This window comes from Amphiprion ocellaris, chromosome 19 (genome assembly GCF_022539595.1).
Source record: "Amphiprion ocellaris isolate individual 3 ecotype Okinawa chromosome 19, ASM2253959v1, whole genome shotgun sequence".
In the NCBI taxonomy this organism is placed as follows: domain Eukaryota; kingdom Metazoa; phylum Chordata; class Actinopteri; family Pomacentridae; genus Amphiprion; species Amphiprion ocellaris.
Window position 1 is genome coordinate 25,623,116 of NC_072784.1, and position 19,110 is coordinate 25,642,225.

At 37.3% G+C, this 19,110-nt stretch overlaps 2 protein-coding genes across 5 annotated transcripts; both read right to left on the minus strand.

The window, feature by feature from the left end:
• antkmt (adenine nucleotide translocase lysine methyltransferase) lies at positions 1-4,523 on the minus strand. Of its 4 annotated transcripts, XM_023286470.3 has the most exons (7): positions 4,476-4,523; positions 4,279-4,351; positions 3,451-3,617; positions 3,231-3,335; positions 2,501-2,641; positions 2,030-2,080; positions 1-936 (listed from the first exon to the last, which is right to left on the minus strand). In XM_023286470.3, the coding sequence occupies exons 3-7, from the start codon at positions 3,613-3,615 to the stop codon at positions 742-744; spliced, it is 657 nt and encodes a 218-aa protein (XP_023142238.2). In that variant the 5' UTR covers positions 3,616-3,617; positions 4,279-4,351; positions 4,476-4,523; the 3' UTR covers positions 1-741. The 4 variants fall into 4 exon arrangements, with proteins under 4 accessions (XP_023142238.2, XP_023142237.2, XP_054861134.1 ...); XM_023286469.3 differs by lacking the exon at positions 4,279-4,351 and having other exon boundaries at positions 4,476-4,522; XM_055005159.1 differs by having other exon boundaries at positions 3,451-3,642; positions 4,279-4,515.
• hirip3 (HIRA interacting protein 3) lies at positions 3,917-12,719 on the minus strand. The gene is made up of 8 exons (XM_023286467.3): positions 12,611-12,719; positions 10,646-10,766; positions 10,387-10,534; positions 9,357-9,716; positions 8,470-8,651; positions 6,797-6,944; positions 6,368-6,466; positions 3,917-5,168 (listed from the first exon to the last, which is right to left on the minus strand). The coding sequence occupies exons 1-8, from the start codon at positions 12,682-12,684 to the stop codon at positions 4,996-4,998; spliced, it is 1,305 nt and encodes a 434-aa protein (XP_023142235.2). The 5' UTR covers positions 12,685-12,719; the 3' UTR covers positions 3,917-4,995.
• Positions 12,720-19,110: the final 6,391 nt, after the last annotated feature.

Here is a 19,110-nt window from a genome sequence, read left to right on the forward strand (position 1 = left end):
TGAAATAAATTATCTTTACTTGTTGGATGACTCACAACACAGGTTAAATACATGCATATGCATACACACAGAGGTAACTATGTCATAAAATGAAAGATGCAGTGCAGTATAAAAACTATGCTGTTATTACTTCATGTACCCTTTATAGACAGGTGTAAAAATGTAAAATGCATTTACATTTTTGGCATTGATTCTATTTACCAGTAAAAAACTAGTTATACTATTAAAAAGTCCTTTGTAAGTTGTCTTACTATAAATAGATCAAGATGTAAGAAATACTATGTAATAATTATAACGGATTTAAAATAATAAAATGCTGAAAACAGAAAATGAATTTCAGTTCTCCAGCATTTAAGCAGATAATACAACAACGTTTAAAAGCTTGCTCTGCTTCGTAGGTGGCTTTCTTTTCCAGCTAACACAGTCTTTAACTCAGAGGCTCAGACATTGCTGATAACAAATCAAGGACACATTCTATTAAAACTGTAGAAGAGAACATTTGTGTAAAAAATATGCTAGAACTTTAGAGCCACAGTATAGAAGACAGCCATGATAGTTTGCAAGAAATATTCTCCTGTAGGTTCAAGTCTGGGTAAACGTCCTCAACTTTCAAGTAAAGGACATTTACAACTTAAGTAGTGAGATAATTATACAGTGCATGATTCCATGTTACCAGACTAGGAGGTCAGGGGATTGGCAAAATCTATGTAGTTTCAAGTGGATTCTTTGCTGAGTTCATTGTTACTCTGTGGTTATGGAGTTATTATTTTCCTTGCCGATGTTCTGTCGTTGTGCTTGCATGCTGTATGCCCAAGCTCTGTCCACACCTTGTCCTTCAATCCTGCAGGGTTTCCAATCAGGGAGAGGGAAACGACCAGCTACCACTAAAGCATCATCAGGAAGCTCAGCCTGCAACTTCTCCTGCAATAATGAAAGCTAGAAACACAAGAGAAACACAAGAGTACAATAAAGAATGCAGTACCTATCCACAACAAAGCAAATGGCTGCAAATGCATCTAACAGATTCTTCCTCGATTGTGTTTGCAGCTCTATAAAATCTAAAAACTGTAGTTAGTCCATCATTTTCATTTAAAAAAAAAAAACAAAAAAAAAAACGTTCCAGTCACTTGGCATAGAGTATTGCATGAGCCAAACTGATTGATTTTCATACATTCTTTCTTGTTATTAGTATGTTGATGTGAATGGGAGAGAGAAAGTCTGTGTGTCCATGTGTGCCTACGGCAGAATTAATGGCCACAGGTGTGTTTACCTCCACCTATGGGAGACCTGAGAGTCTAACTCCACCTGGCTGAGGAAGTTGGAAGTGGAGCCCAAGGGGGAAGGCTTAAGAACCAGCTGCCAGAGCATCTGGGTGTGGCTGAGGAAGGCAAACAGTTTTTGGCCATGTGGCTGCATCAAGGAACTAGGCCTTCTTAAAGAATCTTTAGTTTAAAGCTTTTTAATTTTTTTCTACTTATCTGTAATTCAACCACAGTAAATGCAATAAATGGTCATTGAAACTGATTGGATCCACTTCTACTCATCTTTTATCTGCCTGTGTCAAGACTAAATCTAACTCGGCCATCAGTAGTAGTCAAGCAGCAGACGAAAGGCGTTTGCTGAAATTGCTACTACAAGTATTAAAAACAATTTGGAAGCAAGCCTGTATTTCTGTTAATAAAAATGCTCTGACTAGAAGAACATTTAGATATCAAATTACTTTTAAAAATAATGTTCACCATCAATGTGATTAAAACTGCTGCATAATAGCAACCTTCTGGTATCCCGACAGAAACAAACTTTCTGTAATACCAGCAAGTGAGCCACCAAACTTCATCTCATAAGGCTTTGAATGAGCTCACTTTATTTTTTCTCTATTTCAGTTCAGTTCAATTCAATTTTATTTATATAGCACCAATTACAGGTCAAATTGTCTCAAGACGCTTTACAGAACCCATATGCCTGAATATTTCTGCATTATTATATGTTAATTAACACTTCATAGTTATATGTCCATTATACTACTCACCACACTGGGAGCCAAAAATACTGTAATATTCTTGCATTTTGTCAAGTCGACCTATGGTGAGATACAAAGCAGGACGTGAATAAGTCTGTAGCTTCTGTTGCAATTCTCTTATAAATAACACAGATAACATTATGTTTTTTGGCATCTCAATGGTTTATGTATTATGCACACACATAAACAAGAATAAAGTGAAGCAAGACCACGAAGAAAAGCATATGTGTATTATTTTTAAGGATGTTTTGTCAGTTAACACCTGTATTTGCTAATAAACTCTTGTCAGCAGTTTAGATGGATAAGTAGCGGTCTGTGTCATTCTTGGTAATTTTTTTTCTTTCCTGAGGGGAGGCGCATTTCCATTCAAACTATAATGATGTTGCAGTGACATAATATTGGCTGTTGCTCTAACTTTTGTGTAGCAGCTGTGGAAATCTGAACAGGAGGGCTACTAATGCCATAACACAAGTGACAAACCTTCCACAGATCTTCTCGACGGTATGACACTTTTTCATGGTGGCCTGCTCTCCATGCATGAAAGCGGGCCAGCTGAACTAGCCAGGGGTTGAGCTCATAACCAACAGCAGGACTGAAACCACGCTGATGGGCCTCCAAGACCTAAAGGGATAAAGTTAGCCACAACCAAAACCTGTTACTAATCAGTGCAAAGAAAAGGAACCCGTATATCTTATGTGCCACAACATTATGACCACTGACAGGTGAAGTGAATAACATTGATCATCTTGTTATAATGCATTGTTCTGCTGGGAAATCTTGAGTCCTGACATTTATGTGGATGTTTGACATACCACCCACCTAAACACTGCAGATCAAGCAAACCCCCAACCTCCCACAGCAACACTAGTCCTTGATGCCAGTTTCCACCCTCACCAGGACAATGCACCCAGACACACCACAAAAACTGCTCAGGAGCTGCCCAGGGAACATGACAGAGCTGAGGCGTTCACCCGGGTTCCACACTCCACAAATCCAAATCTTATTGAGAATCTGTGGGATGTCCCAGGATAAGCCTGATCTAGGTAGGTCCCACCCTACAACCTACAGGACCCACAGAATTCACTGCCACCATCCCCAGAGGTCCTGTGTCCAAGCCCCACTGGGCCAGAGGAGTTTTAGCAGCATAAAGGGGACCAAGACAACATTAGGCAGGTGGTCATAATGTTATGCCCGATCGGTTTATACCTACAATGCGACCATCACCAGATCCCAAATCCACCAGGCCCCCCTTTCGACCTCTCAGCAGCGTCATCACATTTTGTACCTGAGCTTTGCTGGCAGGAATGTAGGGGACCTGAAAGCAATATTAATGAGATAAAGAGTGTTGTTTCCCAAGCCTGAGGACCTAGATTGAAAAGCACTTCTACATAAATATGTATTCAAAATGTTAAGAAGAATATAGACCACACCTGCAGCCTCAAAGGGACTTTTCTGAAGCCTGGCTGGAGGATTCCCACCCACATAGCATATACAGCAAGTCCAGTACCAGCTCCGATCTGAGCAACACCCCAACCTCCAATGGGCCTGGTCTTGAGTTCAGCAAAGACCTCTTCGGGTGCATCATCATCATCCATTTCTGCATGAAATGTGTAGCGTCATGTCTAAGTAAACAGATTTTTTGAGAATATACTAAAACTCACTAAGAAAACATGAAAAATTTCTTTTGTTGTAACTAACAATATATTCTGGGAGAGAGGGATTTGGGATTCCCAGTATGCACACAGTTTAGCAGATTTGCTAAGAGACTAAAGGCTTGAACTAATTTTATTTCTGCCTACTGTATGTCGTCCAATCTCTGCTTTGTTAGATTGGCCTTATTTTTGCTCTGTTTACAATCATTTTGACACTCAAGATAGCCAATGACACAAACATATCTTGGCCGTTCACCATTAATTTTTATTTTCTTAGAAATATGCAAGTTAGTACAATTGATCAACGATTTGATGGGAATCTGCTTAGACACAAACAAATAATAATAATAAACAATACAAAAGCACATCAATGGAGACAACTTTAGATAATGTAAAATGTATATTTCTGTCCCCAGTCTTGAGAAGGTCTCACATGGCTATTCATTTAATGGTGATATTTTACTAACCATAAGACATTTGACCACAAATTAGCAATTTTGTTTTAGAGATTAACACGATAAAATGACAAAGACATACTCTGAAAATGTTTTATTAAGTTATCTTTGATACCGACTCCACATTAAATATATTTTCTTAGTTAAATACCCGTGACAGACGTTTGCTTGCAGCAGGGTCACATTTACGCCGGTTTGACTTTGCATCCGGCTACGATCTCTTGCTGAGAATAAATACCGACAGAGTAATTGAGAAATTTTTTTTTATCCAAACATAACGCTGCAGTAGATGAAAACCCCAGCAGTTGAGGTAATATTTAAGTAATTAACAAGAAATACAATACTGACCTGAACGAATGCGACCGGACTTATTACCCCACCGGACCGGTCCGTCTGCAAAATATTCCGTATACCCAAAATAACGAGCGGTTCCGCATCCGCGGACATGCTTTCCATTTAAAACTTCTTATGTAGAAAAAAAGTGGATTTTTAATGAGGTTATTTTTATGCAAGCGGATCAAAAGTATACAAAGACACATATTTTGAAACGAATATTTATTTCTATTCAAAGGCTGACACTTTAATAGGCTCAAGTTTGCTGCTGTTGTCTGGTCCCTGTAACTGCTGCCCTGTCATTATTTGCCTGTACAGAGCATACAAAATAAACATGGAAAGAAGCTTAACATTACTCTCCATATTTTGTAACCCAAACACCTGCTTTAGTATGCACTCAGTTTATCAAAATATATTTTTTTGTAAGAAAAAAAAAAGGTTTTACACATGTTTAGTATCAAAACAGAAACAATTAAAGAAAAGTATTGTCCATATTCAAGTTGTCTCTGTATACTTGCGAGAGGAACTGTGGCCGTCAGTCGCTGTCGGCATCATCACTGATAATCCCCCGTAGGTTTGCCCATTCTGTTACTTTTCTGTGTGTATTTTGTTCCAGATCACTATCAGAGCCAGAATTCAGAGAGCGCTGATAAACCGAGGATGGAGGGTCTTGGTGTTGTTGCCACGGTTGTCTGCGTTTAGGTCGACCTGAGAGAGAGGTATCCATATTAGAGCTAATTTCAAAAGATAATAAATACTACTGGACAAATTAATTCAATATTATGGACGTAGCTGCAACAATAACATTTACAATAAGTACACTGCCAGGTCATAAAGCTACAAGTAAAGTTGCATTCAGACATTCTTTGTTAAGGATGTTGGACCAGTTTCCCATGTGAGAGCCAGTATATGTCGAAATTCATGCAGTTATTATTAATGATTTAACAGTCTTTAAACTGCAACTAAAACCATGCAAAGGTTACGGATATTCACAATAAACAAGCAAAAAAAAAATAATTTTCAAAGTTATAGTACTTGTAGTACAAGTGAATTTTATGAAATTATTTAAAAATGGTTTCGACTATACATCCTCCATACAAGACTCTCTAATCACAACAAACAATACCACAGTATACACCAATCAGCCACAACATTATGGCCACTGACAGGTGAAGTGAATAAAATTGATCAAATTGATACTTTGGAGTATTCTGCTGGAAAACCTTGGAGTATGGCATCCATGTTGATGAGACTTAGACATCCAAATAAATGTCCCAGAACAAGCACACTCTGTCACTGGCCTAGCCCCGCAGGAAAATGTACCCCACCACATTGCAAAAACGTCAAATAATCAGGAACATGTTGAGGAACATGACAATCGCCCAAGACGTTCATTTGACCTCCAAATTTCCTAGACTCCATTTTGATCAAGCATCAACAGGATGCAGTGGAACAGGTTTGATTCACAGAGGCCCCAATGCACAACCCAGATTACCCAAAGGATCCACTGCCAACATCCTGGTGCCAGACACCCATAGGACACCCTGAGAGGTCCTCTTGTCCAGGCTCAATGGTTCAGAGCATTTTTGACCACCTAAGAGGGACCAACACGGTACTAGGCAGGTGGTCACAATGATATGCCTGATCAGTGTACGTGTTTAAAACATCAATTTCACAAAGATTCTTCGCAAGTCAGATTCATGATTACACAAAATGTCGTTTGTTGTTTTAGGTAATTGTAATTTTTCTAAGATCTTCTCATGTGACATCCCTTTCACACCTATAAACAGTTCAGCAGCGCTTCTCTGAATCTTCTCAAATTTTCTACATATTTTAATTCATGAAGAACACAGTGGCTGTGCAAACTACACAAAACTACAAAAACCCAAGAAAAAAGAAATAGTTACCCTGTGTGGTAATGATGTTGTTGATATCAAGTTCAGCTATTTCTTGAGCTTCCTCTCTGTTCATTCGGACCTTTTTGCATTTCTCAACAGATGGCTGACCTGCGTGAAGAAAGAACGACGTTATTACTTGAACACATGGTCATCAGAGTTCATCAGTTTGTGAGTTGTGAAAAAAAAACTGTAAACACATATTCAAGAGTAAAATGGCAGTTCAATTTTGATATTTTTTGGTAAATTTCGCCTTTTGGAACAGACACTGCCGAGTGGTTTTCTGAACATCACAAATATTCATTCTATTTACCACTTGAATACAATTGAATCGAAAATCGATTTCGAAACACTCAATGATGGACATATGTGAAACTTCAAATAAAAAAAAATAAGGCGAGAATGTGTGGTACAGGAAAAGGTGAATGTATTCCTACTGACCATGGACGCCAAGATCTTCAAGCTCCTTCTTCAAAACAGCCACCATTGAGTGAATGGAACGGCAGCCATCAAGGAGCTTCTTGTAATTCCTCCGCACACCACAGAGAGAAATGTAACGTTTGAGCCTGACAACTGCTCTGTTGTTCGTCTGCAGAATAAAGGCACAGACAGAAAATGTCAGGCAATATTTATTCAATATTTCGCCCCTACAATTACCTAATATACACATACTTTCACATTTCAAAACTTGTTTTTGCTTTTCTACAATTCTTCAACTTTGTCTCTTGAATCAGCTCATTGCATTGAAGGCAATCAAATTAATTCAGCTACATCTTTACTCAGTTTAAAAGTCAGGATAAAGAGCTGGACATGTAAAGATTCCAAATAATGCAGCAACTCCTTCAAATCTTTTAAAGACTATAAACTGAACGAGTCAGTTTCACATCTCTCCAGTGCATCATGTGATGCATAAATGGCTTTTACGGGTGTGACCATATTTAAATTAAAGCTAATTTAAACTTTATTTCAGATTGCATGACCAAAATAAAAACAACAGCACCATTACAAATATCAGATAACTTAATAAAATTTAACACAGCTTGATTATTCTGATTCAGACTCACAGCATCACCCATAAACCAGGCATGGCAACAGCAAATTTTGATTTCAGCTGAAAATGTTCGGTATACAATCTTCAGGGGGGGTCCAGGGGGGCGCAGCCCCCCCTTGAGCCGAGAGGTTTTCAGTAAAATAGAGGTGATTTAGAATGAAAAACATGCATAGAATTACAGAAGACTAGATTGTAATGAATAAGTTAATTTAATGAAAAGTTAACTTACTTTTTCTTCAATATTGTCTCACTGCATTTAGTCCTACAATTTTTACAGTTCTATAGGTCTTTTAACACTATTTACACTGGAGTTCTACACTGGTCACAAAGTCACTTCTAATGTCACAGTTTCCTCTATGGAGTCAGCTGTGTCAGTTTTTTTTTTTTTACATTTCCAGAACACTCTAAACACTATCAGGGATTCAGTTTGCCCTGAGTCATGAGTCAAATACCCAATGTTTTGTTAAACGACTCAAATATTTTACTTATAGTGAGTACTTCTGACTCATGGCTTGAGAAATCAAAATGATTATTTTAAAGCAAACTGACCCACTCTGATAATATTTGACTCAAGGTTTCAAACTGTCATGTTTTCACCTTTACTGTCACTTTTCTCTCAAGCCAATTCCATCGGAACTTGTTTTTGACACTTTTATCTATTTCTAGCACTGATGACTCTTGATCTTTTGATAAAAACCTCATGATTCCACCAAATACGATCCCAATAGCTCAAAATTCCAACACGAACATGCCGCCATGAATTGTAACAAAAGAATGCATCGAGCAATTTGATTGGTCCAATCGTTGGCAGCTAACCAATTTCGACCAATCGCAAGGCCTTTTACAATGCAGCAGGAGCTAGACTGGTTCTCTTCGTCTGTTACGCTGCGGGAGAAACGCCGAGCGCTTCTCAAAAACCGGGAGCAAGAGTAACAAAAACATACCTCACCCCCCCTAAAATTTTCTCTACGGATTTGGACGATTCACAGAAATGATCAATTTGAAAATTAAAACGGCAGATTTCTGCGGAACGGCGGAAAATTGCCATGCCTGATAAACTCACCTTTTGATCTTTGGCGTTCTCATCTTTGTTCACAGTTTTTTTCTTCTTCATCGTCATCTTCTTCTTCTCCTCCTCATCTTGTGCATTTTCTTTCCCACCATCCTGCTCATCATCCAAAGAAGGAAGTGATGATGAATCTGAGTCTGTGTCATTGTTCTTCTTTTCCACTGAGGCTTTTTCCTCTGTTTGACACAACAGTAGGCCATATTAAGTCAGATAAACAATCGTAACAGTTTAAACAAGAAAAGCACTCGGAGAGCGCAGTACTCTGCCAAGGCTGTTCATTCCCCTATATGCCATTGTCAAAAATGCAGTATTTTTTTTTTTTTTTTTTTTTTAAGAAATGCAGCATTTGTTCATTAGTTATTATTAGAAATTACGGCAACATAGAATGTGGTCATTTAACATAGATGTACCCACAAACAAAATGACTGTGCTGAGCACAGGCGAGTGTTATGCATGTGTACGTTATGTAAGTAGTCCCGATAAGTCCGCAGCAGTCGATTTGTAGTACGATCACAATCATGTGGCTGCCAGCAGGTAGCTGACGTAGTGTTCACTTGTAGTCAGAGCTACAGTGACGCAGTGCTGCTATCTTGCAATGATAAGAGAAATCTTTAACAAATCAGTGGATCCAGACAAAAATCTGTGGATCCAGACTAAAAGCCGCATCACTGCCAAAATCTAATCACTTGGTCCTTGTGTTATTTCTGACCTTCCCTGAAAATTTCATCCAAATCCGTTATTCCATGTTTTGAGTAATGTTGCAAACAGTCAGATAAACCAACGCCAATCATCACATAACTCTGAAGTGTTCCTTGGTGGAGTAATAAGATTATGAATTAATAAATACATGTTATATGGAAGTACAAAGTTTGTATGGTCACCTTTGTCATTGTCATCAATTTTGTCACTTCTTTCTGACTTGCTGTCCGAGTCAGTGTCATTCTCTTCATCACTCTGTGGGGTTTTCTTTTCTTCACTTGTCTTGCTGCTTCTTGTCTTTCCATTCTTTGTAGTGTTTTCTTTCTTTTTCATCATTTCCTTTGGGCTGTCACCACCTTTTTTTCCTGACTTAGTATCTTCTTCTTCATCTAAAGAGTCGTCACTGTTTATCTGCCGTTTACGTTTTCCGTTTGTCTTTGGCTGTGATTTCTCCATCTCTTGCTCTGCATCGTCAGACTGACTTTGTTCTTCATCATCACTTTGTTCACTTCCTGTTTTGCAGTCCTCTTTCTCCTCTGATTCTGTCATTAACCACACAGACACAAAAGAGATTAAATTTCATGGTTTCCAAAGGGATTTAGCTCGCATCAAAGGAAAATCACCAGCATCAAAATAGTAAGAATTGAGAATAAAAAATCAATTCCATTTTAAACCAGTTTTGTTAATTGTGATTTGCTCAAAATAATATACATTTTTCTTCATGAAGTATTCAAATAACAGGAAATGCATAGATTTCTGTTAAATAAGGCAAGACATAGTAATTGTCTTTACTGTAATTAGACTGATCATGTGTGCTGTCATGCAGAGCTAAATCCCAAAGGCTCATTCTGATCCAGGAAAAAAAAACTACTTCTTAGTTCCAGCTAGTCAAAAATTATGATTTCTTGAAATTTCTTATGACAATGGATGGAATAATCTGTGGGTTTTTGATGACACCAACCATCAATAGTTCAAAAAGACATTGACACACTGTCTAATTGTCCATTAATTTGCATTTTTAGGTCTGATGAATGTCTAGCACAGAAATGTTGCGCACAAATGTATTTTAAAGAATCAGACAGTGTGGTGGAGTCTTTTTGAAACTGAAAACCTAAAACCATTTTTAAACTGAGCAACAGCAAAGTAGAATATATTATAGATTATTACATATACAGACAACTAAACACATTTCAAACGGTCGTCATAAACTACCTGATGATGAGCTTGAATGACTGACTCGGGATTTTTTTGCTCTTGATTCAACTTCTTTCTCACTTTCCTCTTCATCATTTTCCTTTTCTCTCTTTCTTTTTTTCTGGGTTTTCTTGGTCTCCAACTCACTTCCACTGCCGTCATTGTCCTAGTAGGAAAATTGATGATGATATTAATAACTACAACACCAAAAATGCTTAAACGATATCATGAACTGTACATACAGTATGGTATAAGTTATATGGGAAAAGTCAAATACCTGCATTTTTAGTAGTTCTTCTTGAACCACCTGTTTCATGAAATTCCTTGCTTCTGGACTTAGAGACTCACATCCTACATGTGCCAGGTATCGCTTTTTTAAAATTCCTAAGGTCAGTGTGCTGGAAAAAACCCAATACAAATGTTACATTAATGAGTGTAAATGAGGAGGTAGAGGCATAATCAACCTTTGGATTTTTTAATACACCGACAAACATCTGTACTAACTGACAAATACAATTATACACAGTATAACCCGCAGCGAAATGTAAGCGAGCATCCGTTCCAGACCGAAACAACAACAACAACTATAATAATAATAAAAAGAAGAAGAATGAATAAAAACACACAAGCAAAATAAATAAGTCAATCACAGTGTCAAATAGTGTAATATATATATATATGTGTGTGTGTGTGTGTCTTTATTTTCATGTCATGCACGCAAGCGTGCCCAACCCTCATGTGTTTACAAGACGCCAATATACTAGCATAGCAGCAATACATCCAAAACACACATTATTCTGCTGCTCAGTTCTCAAACTAAATATGTTGCCTTCTATCACAGGCCTGGCAAAGAAATTCTGCCCCAAAAAAGGTTCCCCTTCTAATACATAACTCAAACTTTTTATGGCCATCCAACCAAAGGAAATCAAAATAAACAGAGGACATCTTACTGAAAAGTGCCTCCTTGATATCTTTGTATACAGCACAGTAAAACATGAAACTAACTTCATTCTCAACTTCACCTCAATTACACAGGAGCATGAAAATTAAGTGATTCATTTGCAGTCACTAGATTTAAATCTACTGTCCAACACCATCATCAAAAGACTAATATAATAGGGAATATCCACCTCTCTAGGAGTTTTCCAGAATCAGTGTTGTTCTGGAGGCCTGTAATGCCTGAACACCTTATCAAGACTCTTGTCACCTATCAGTACTATAGAGATCTAAGTATGAAATCCAAGTGCAATAGTTGGTTATTGCGGAAAAATGTCTAACTACAAATAGTATAAGAAACAAGATTAGAACTTTAACTTTTCTCACATCCTCCTTGTTTATTTATGAAACTGTTACACCACATACAGCTGCTGATCTTAAATCAGTCACCTCAAACGCTTCATACTGTTGCACAACAAAACAAATTATGTTGGAATATGAAACTGTCATCTTAAAGGAAGTTAAGCACATTTTTTTTTAATCTAATAAGTCATACACACGACTTCTGCATGCAGGTGTATGAGAAATATTTAGCAAAAAATTATTATTTCAGCACAGTATATTTAAATGTATCTTGAATTACAAATGTTAACATTGATTATCAGCTGTCATTGTGTTTCTTGTAGTCCAACACCTTACTAAGTCACTTTTAATTTGTCACCGGTCTTTAGGTATTTTGGTGTAATTTTTTTTTTCCAACTTCAAGAGGAGGAGGAAAACAAACTTTTAACTGATTAGAAATACTGAAGCAAAAGCTAGCCAGTTAAACTTCTTTAATTCAGCTTCCTAACCAAAATGTTGGCACTCTACAACACAAAGAAACCACTTCTCACCAGCAGTAATCGCTTAAAACTGATTACGTTTTTTTTTTTTTGTTTTTTTTTTTGTTTTTTTTTTTAATGGCGGCGCTTCTTGGCAGCAGTCTCTGGAGTAATGTTTAATTGCTGACAAAGCTTGCCCTTCTAGTTTGACCAGCTAACTTAAACAGCGACACAAACATTGTTAAAGTGAGTTGTAAATGGGACTTTAAAGAAGCAGTGTGACTACTAAATATGCAACATTTACATTATGTGAATATTCAAGTTAGCTATGAATTTTAAAGTTGTATGTCACGGTGAGTTTAGTAGCTAACTGCCTCCAGTCCTGCTGCATATGAAGTTAGCAAAACTCACACAACCAAACACAGACCTCTGTTCTTGTTCTAAACACAAAGAAGATCCGATTAAACACTTTCTGAAAACGGTACCTGAGGTCTGTCTCTTGGCGGAGTTGACTGCACACGAACCTTCGGATGTTTGCTGTCTCCTCTGATACCATCATTATTTCACTGTGCGCTGTTTCTGTTTGACGGCGGATTCCCGTGTCGTGCGTAATGACGCAACACCAGGCCACGCCCCCTAACAATACTGACTACTGAAGCCTTAAAGGGCCAAGACTGCAGACCACATACTGTAGTTGCTGAATAATAATAATGATAATAATTATAAAAAAAAAAATAATAATAATAATAATAATAATAATAATAATAATAATAATAATAATAATAATAATAATAATAATAATTATTATTATTATTATTATTATTATTATTATTATTATTATTATTATTATTACTAGTAGTAGTAGTAGTAGTAGTAGTAGTAGTAGTATTGTTATTATTATTATTATTACTGTTATTGTTACTTGGAATTTTAATATTACTTCCAGATTTGATTCAACAGAATAAACACACATTTTAAACTATATGTTATAGGTCACAAAAACCAAAGATTTTGTTAAGCGCAATAATTTTTACTTGCCAAATCTTTTTTATGCCCCCCAAAAATATCATATACCTTCAAAATAAACATTTAATTTTATTCAATTCAGTTCAATTTTATTTATATAGTGCCAATTACAATCAAATTGTCTCGAGACGCTTTACAGAACCCATATGCCTGACCCCCAGAGCAAGCCAAAAGGCGACAGTGGCAAGGAAAACACCCTTTTAACAAGGAAAAAAACCTCGAGCAGAACCCGGCTCTAATGTGGGGGGACCCATCTGCTGCTGGCCGGGCGGGTTGAGAGGGACAGAAGAGGTAGAAAGGTAGAGATAGAGGGATAGAGGTAGAGGGATAGAGGTAGAGGTAGAAAGGTAGAGATAGAGGTAGAGGGGCAGAGGGATAGAGGTAGAGGGTTACAGGTAGAGGGTTAAAGGTAGAGGTAGAGGGATAGAGATAGAGAGGTAGGGGGGACACAAGGACCATAAAACACACAGTTTGATACATGCATGATAAGACAGATGATACATGCAAAGTGCAACTGACCTGGAAACTAATTATAGTTTACTGCTATGGTGTACGGCTCTGGCATTAAATATACTACAGTACAGTAAGGGCAATGCAGAGTAGATTGGTAGAAATGGGCAGCTGGAAGCAGTGGGCTGGAGGAAGGTCAGCAGCAGCATCCCACAGATGGAGATTAGGCCAGTTGGTGGGAGAACAACCACACATCTGAAGCATCCAGCTCTGGGACCAGGGACACTCGGAGAAAGGACACAGGGAGAAACAGAGTGAGTGTAATGCAATAATGGTATATACAGTAAATACATAGGTTGTTAGAGAAGGGCTCAGTGCATCAAGAGAGGTTCCCCAGCAGCCTAGGCCTATAGCAGCATAACTAGGGGCAGAACTAAGGGACGTCAAGAGGGGAAGTCAGTTGTGCAAATGAAAACACCAGCTCACCCCGTCAGGGTTTCCCAGTCAGCCCTAACTATAAGCTTTGTCAAAAAGGAAGGTTTTAAGCCTGGTCTTAAAAATAGAGAAGATGTCCGCCTCCCGAACACAAACTGGGAGCTGGTTCCACAGGAGAGGCGCCTGATAACTGAAGGCTCTGCCTCCCATTCTACTTTTAGAGATTCTAGGAACAACAAGTAAGCCTGCAGTCTGAGAGTGAAGAGTTCTGCTAGGATAATATGGTACTATCAGGTCTTTAAGATATGATGGAGATTGGTTAAGAGCTTTATATGTCAGAAGAAGGATTTTGAATTCTATTCTAGATTTAACAGGAAGCCAATGAAGAGAAACCAGTATAGGAGAAATATGATCTCTCTTGCTAACTCCTGTTAGTACTCTGGCTGCAGCATTTTGGATCAGCTGTAGATGTTTCAGAGAGCTTTTGGGACAACCTGATAATAAGGAATTACAGTGGTCAAGCCTAGAAGTAACAAATACATGGACTAGTTTTTCTGCATCACTCTGAGACAGGATGTTCCTGATTTTCACAATATTTCTCAGGTGGAAAAAGGAAGTCCTACAGATTTGTTTTATGTGTGAGTTAAAGGACATGTCCTGGTCAAAGATAACGCCGAGGTTCCTCAAAGTAGTACTGGAGGCCAGTGTAATGCCATCCAGAGTAACTATATGCTTTGAAAGCAATTTTCTAAGATGTTTGGGGCCAAATACAATGACTTCAGTCTTGTCTGAATTTAGTTGTAGGAAATTATAGGTCATCCAGGTCTTTATTTCCTTAAGACAATCTTGTAGTCTAGCTAGCTGATTAGTTTCATTTGGCGTCATAGATAAATACAACTGAGTGTCGTCAGCGTAACAATGGAAATTAATACAGTGCTTCCTAATAATACTGCCTAAGGGAAGCATGTATAATGTGAACAGTATTGGTCCTAAGACAGAACCCTGAGGAACTCCATGATTAACCCTAGTATGCTCAGAAGAGTCATTGTTGACATGCACAAACTGGAACCTGTCTGATAAGTAGGATTTAAACCAGTCCAGTGCTGTCCCTTTAATGCCAATACAATGTTCTAGTCGCTGTAATAAAAGTTTGTGGTCGATTGTATCGAATGCTGCACTAAGGTCCAACAGAATAAGTATAGAGACCAGTCCATTATCTGACGCTATGAGAAGGTCATTGGTAACTTTCACCAGAGCTGTTTCTGTGCTATGATGCACTCTGAAGCCTGACTGAAACTCTTCAAACAAGCTATTCCTTTGTAAATGTTACCATAATTGATTTGCAACTGTTCTTTCCAGAATTTTAGAGAGAAATGGGAGGTTGGAAATTGGTCTATAGTTGGCTAAAACATCTGGATCTAGAGTGGGCTTTTTAAGTAAAGGTTTGATTACAGCAACCTTAAAAGCCTGTGGTACATAACCTGTTACTAGAGAGAGATTAATCAGATCTAACATTGAGGAATTATTTAAAGGTAAAGCCTCCTTGAACAGTCTAGTTGGGATAGAATCTAAAAGACATGTTGATGGTTTGGATGTAGAAACTATTGAAATGAGTTCAGAGAGATGTATGGGGGTGAAAAATTCTAAATATCCATCTGGTCTTACAGCCAATTCTAAAGTATCTGTAATCGATGATACATCTGTGACATTTGCAGGAAGGGCCAGATTAATTTTTTCTCTAATCGTAATAATTTTATTTGTAAAGAAGCTCATGAAGTTGTTACTGCTCAAAGCTAAAGGAATACAAGTTTCAACAGAGCTCTGACTCTTTGTCAGCCTGGCTACAGTGCTGAAGAGAAACCTGGGGTTGTTCTTGTTTTCCTCTATTAAAGATGAATAATATGTTGTCCTGGCATTACGAAGAGCTTTTTTATAAATTACTAGACTATTTTTCCAAGCTACATAAACTTCCTCTAAGTTAGTGGAGTACCACTTCCTTTCCAGCTTTCGGGACGCCTGCTTTAAAGTCCGCAGCTGGGAATTATACCAAGGAGCAGGTCCTCTCTGAGATAGAACTTTCTTTTTTACAGGTGCAACACTATCAAGTGTTGTACGCAGTGAGGCTGCAGCATTATTAACAATATAATCCACTTCTGTGGGGGTAGTATTATAATATTTCCCTTCCATTATATCAGTAAGTGGTGCTGGACTAAATAGAGAGGGTATTATTTCCTTAAATTTAGTCACCGAATTGTCAGACAGACATCTACTGTAATGATATTTATTCTTAACTCCTATACAATCTATTGTTGTAAATTGAAATGTTACCATAAAATGGTCAGAAAGAAGAGGGTTCCAGGGAAATACTGTTAACTGTTTGATTTCTATGCCATAAGTCAGAACGAGGTCAAGGGTATGATTAAAACTATGAGTTGGTTTATTTACATGTTGAGAAAACCCAATTGAGTCTAATATTGAATTAAAAGCAGTTGTAAGGCTGTCACTGTCCACGTCAACATGAATGTTAAAGTCACCCACAATAATGACTTTATCTGAGCTGAGCACTAAATCAGATAAAAAGTCTGAGAATTGTGATAAAATGGTATCCAATTTAACATTTACTCACCTTTTAATGCTTCAGCTATGATGAACACTGTTAGATCACTTCTTAAAAAGCATTTTTCTAGGTTTGCTTTTATCTATTCGTATTTATGTTGTCTATTTCTATTTAATTTTTTAATCTATTTTTATAGTCTAATTGTTTTTTAAAAACTTTATTAACTTCATTGTTTTTTTTTCCCCCAATGTATGTATTATACTTATTTACAACTACTACAATTATTATCACTTTTAGCCTTGTGTTAATGATTTTACCATCTGTTTTTCTTTTATTCCATTTTTTCTTTCCTGTATTATTTTGTCCAATATTGTTGTACTACATTATATTGAAAATCTTTTACCATGTTTGGACTGATCAGCCTTCACTGTTCTTCCTTCTTTTATTTTTGGAACTGTCTCTGTTTTTAAAGGGTGCTATATAAATAAAGTTATTACTGTTGTTGTATTGACTCATAGTTTGTTGAATAAATAAATAGAAATATAAAGACAATCTCTTTCATTAATAATGCAGATCTAAATACTGGACTTACTCCATACAGCTTTGGAAATAGTTAGTAGATCACCTGTTGTTTTCTTTAAACTTTACACAGCAGGCCATGAATACTGATATTTTTTTTAGTTTGAATTTCATCATATTGGTTAAAAAATATTCATGTTTAAAGTTATGATGTATTAAACAAAAAATCCCAAAATTCACACTAAATGGTTGAAAACATTTTGTATGCTGTATATGTACAGTCAACAGATAATACAAACTAAATTATCAAACAATGCCCAAAATAAGAGAAATTTAAGATTACTTAAGGACAGCAGACAGCCATTGATAAGCTGCTTGGAAGCAGAAAAACAGCTGTCCATTGCAACCTTAAGAATGAAACGCAGCTCCACAAACTGTAATGGAACATAAAACAATGGCCATAATGATTTAATTATTTCCAACTGGACTATATATATACATATACCCTTACAGTATTAATAAACAGCCCATTATTTAGACCTTGATGTACAGTGGTGAATTTTTTTTTTCGCACACCCTTAAAATTTCACACAATCTCAAATGCTATAATGAAACATTTGTCGAAAAATCTTTTTTGTGTTTCAAAAGGTGTGGCCGTATTAGACAGACACAAACAAATACAAATTACATTTTTATGTTTATAGTTTACAAGAAAAACTAACAAAACTAAATTCTTGACATTTTCAATATGTCAGTTCTCAACATTGTTGGTATCATGGTCAACAAATAACAGAGGATGTGTTCAAAGCTGAACAAAAAATAAATAAACCATCACATCAAATTAATTTTTAGTAGTTCTGTCATTAGCATGCAGTAGAGCTCTAATCCTACACACGTTCCCTACGAGCCTTTCACACTATTGAGGGGTAATATTCCATTCTTTTTGCATTACTGCCTTTAATTCTTCTGAATTCTTGCTTGACAGTAGGTACTGTACATGTTGGAGATGTTGCTGCGCCTGGCCTTCGGCGTCACATTAGCAGGAGGACGATAAAGCTGGAAACTGGACTGATCTGACCACAGAATCTTCTTCCAGTTCCTGGCTGCCAAGTTCTTGTGTGCTTGGGGCCAACAACGCCGGGCTGACCTCTGTCTCACATTGATAAGGGGCTTCTTGACAACTTTGTAGGACCTTAAGCCATGATTTAAAAGTTGGTCACGTACAGTGCAGGTGGAACACTGGACACCAGTTTGGTTTGACCACTGCTGCTGAAGCTCCTGTGATGTCATTCGGTGGTTTTCCCTGCACATGCAGATCAGAATGCGGTCCTTTCTTGCTGAAGAAACCTTTGGACGCCCAGATCTTTATCTTCCAAGCTGTTGATTCGTTTGTATTTCTGCAGAGTGTGTCCAACTGCTGAAGGACTGCAATCTGCACTTCCTGGCTATCTGGCAGCAGCTGTACCCCTCTTGGTTGAGAATCTGTATCTTCAGGTTTTCTGCATTAGGTTCCTTGTTTTACGCATTTTTGTCTCTGAAGAACTTTCAATGTACTGACTTTATATAGACACAAAGTGCGGCAACAAAGATTGTGTCTTATAATAAACAGCACAACCTTCATGAGTGGATCACTTGTACCAAAATTACCCAATACTCAAAATTCTTATGTATTTTTATGGAATCAATCAATTTGAAGTTTTGAATGGCTGTTTTAGGACTTGCTTATTATTTTTGGCTGACTGTACTAATAGAAACTGCACTTGAAGACCTAAGATTGATTCTTAATGCAATATTTCACAAACGCATGGGGTGTCGGAAACTTTTTTTCCACCAATGTACATCTGTAAAGAAAACATTGCTATAATCAGCCCACTTCATCTGAATGAAATGTTTAAGCTTGCAAAGATAACTTGTGTTAAGTAACATATATGTGCCTGAATGAATTCTTTTGTTATGCTTTAGGAACAAAAGGGGAAAATGAGACCAAGAAGCAAAAGC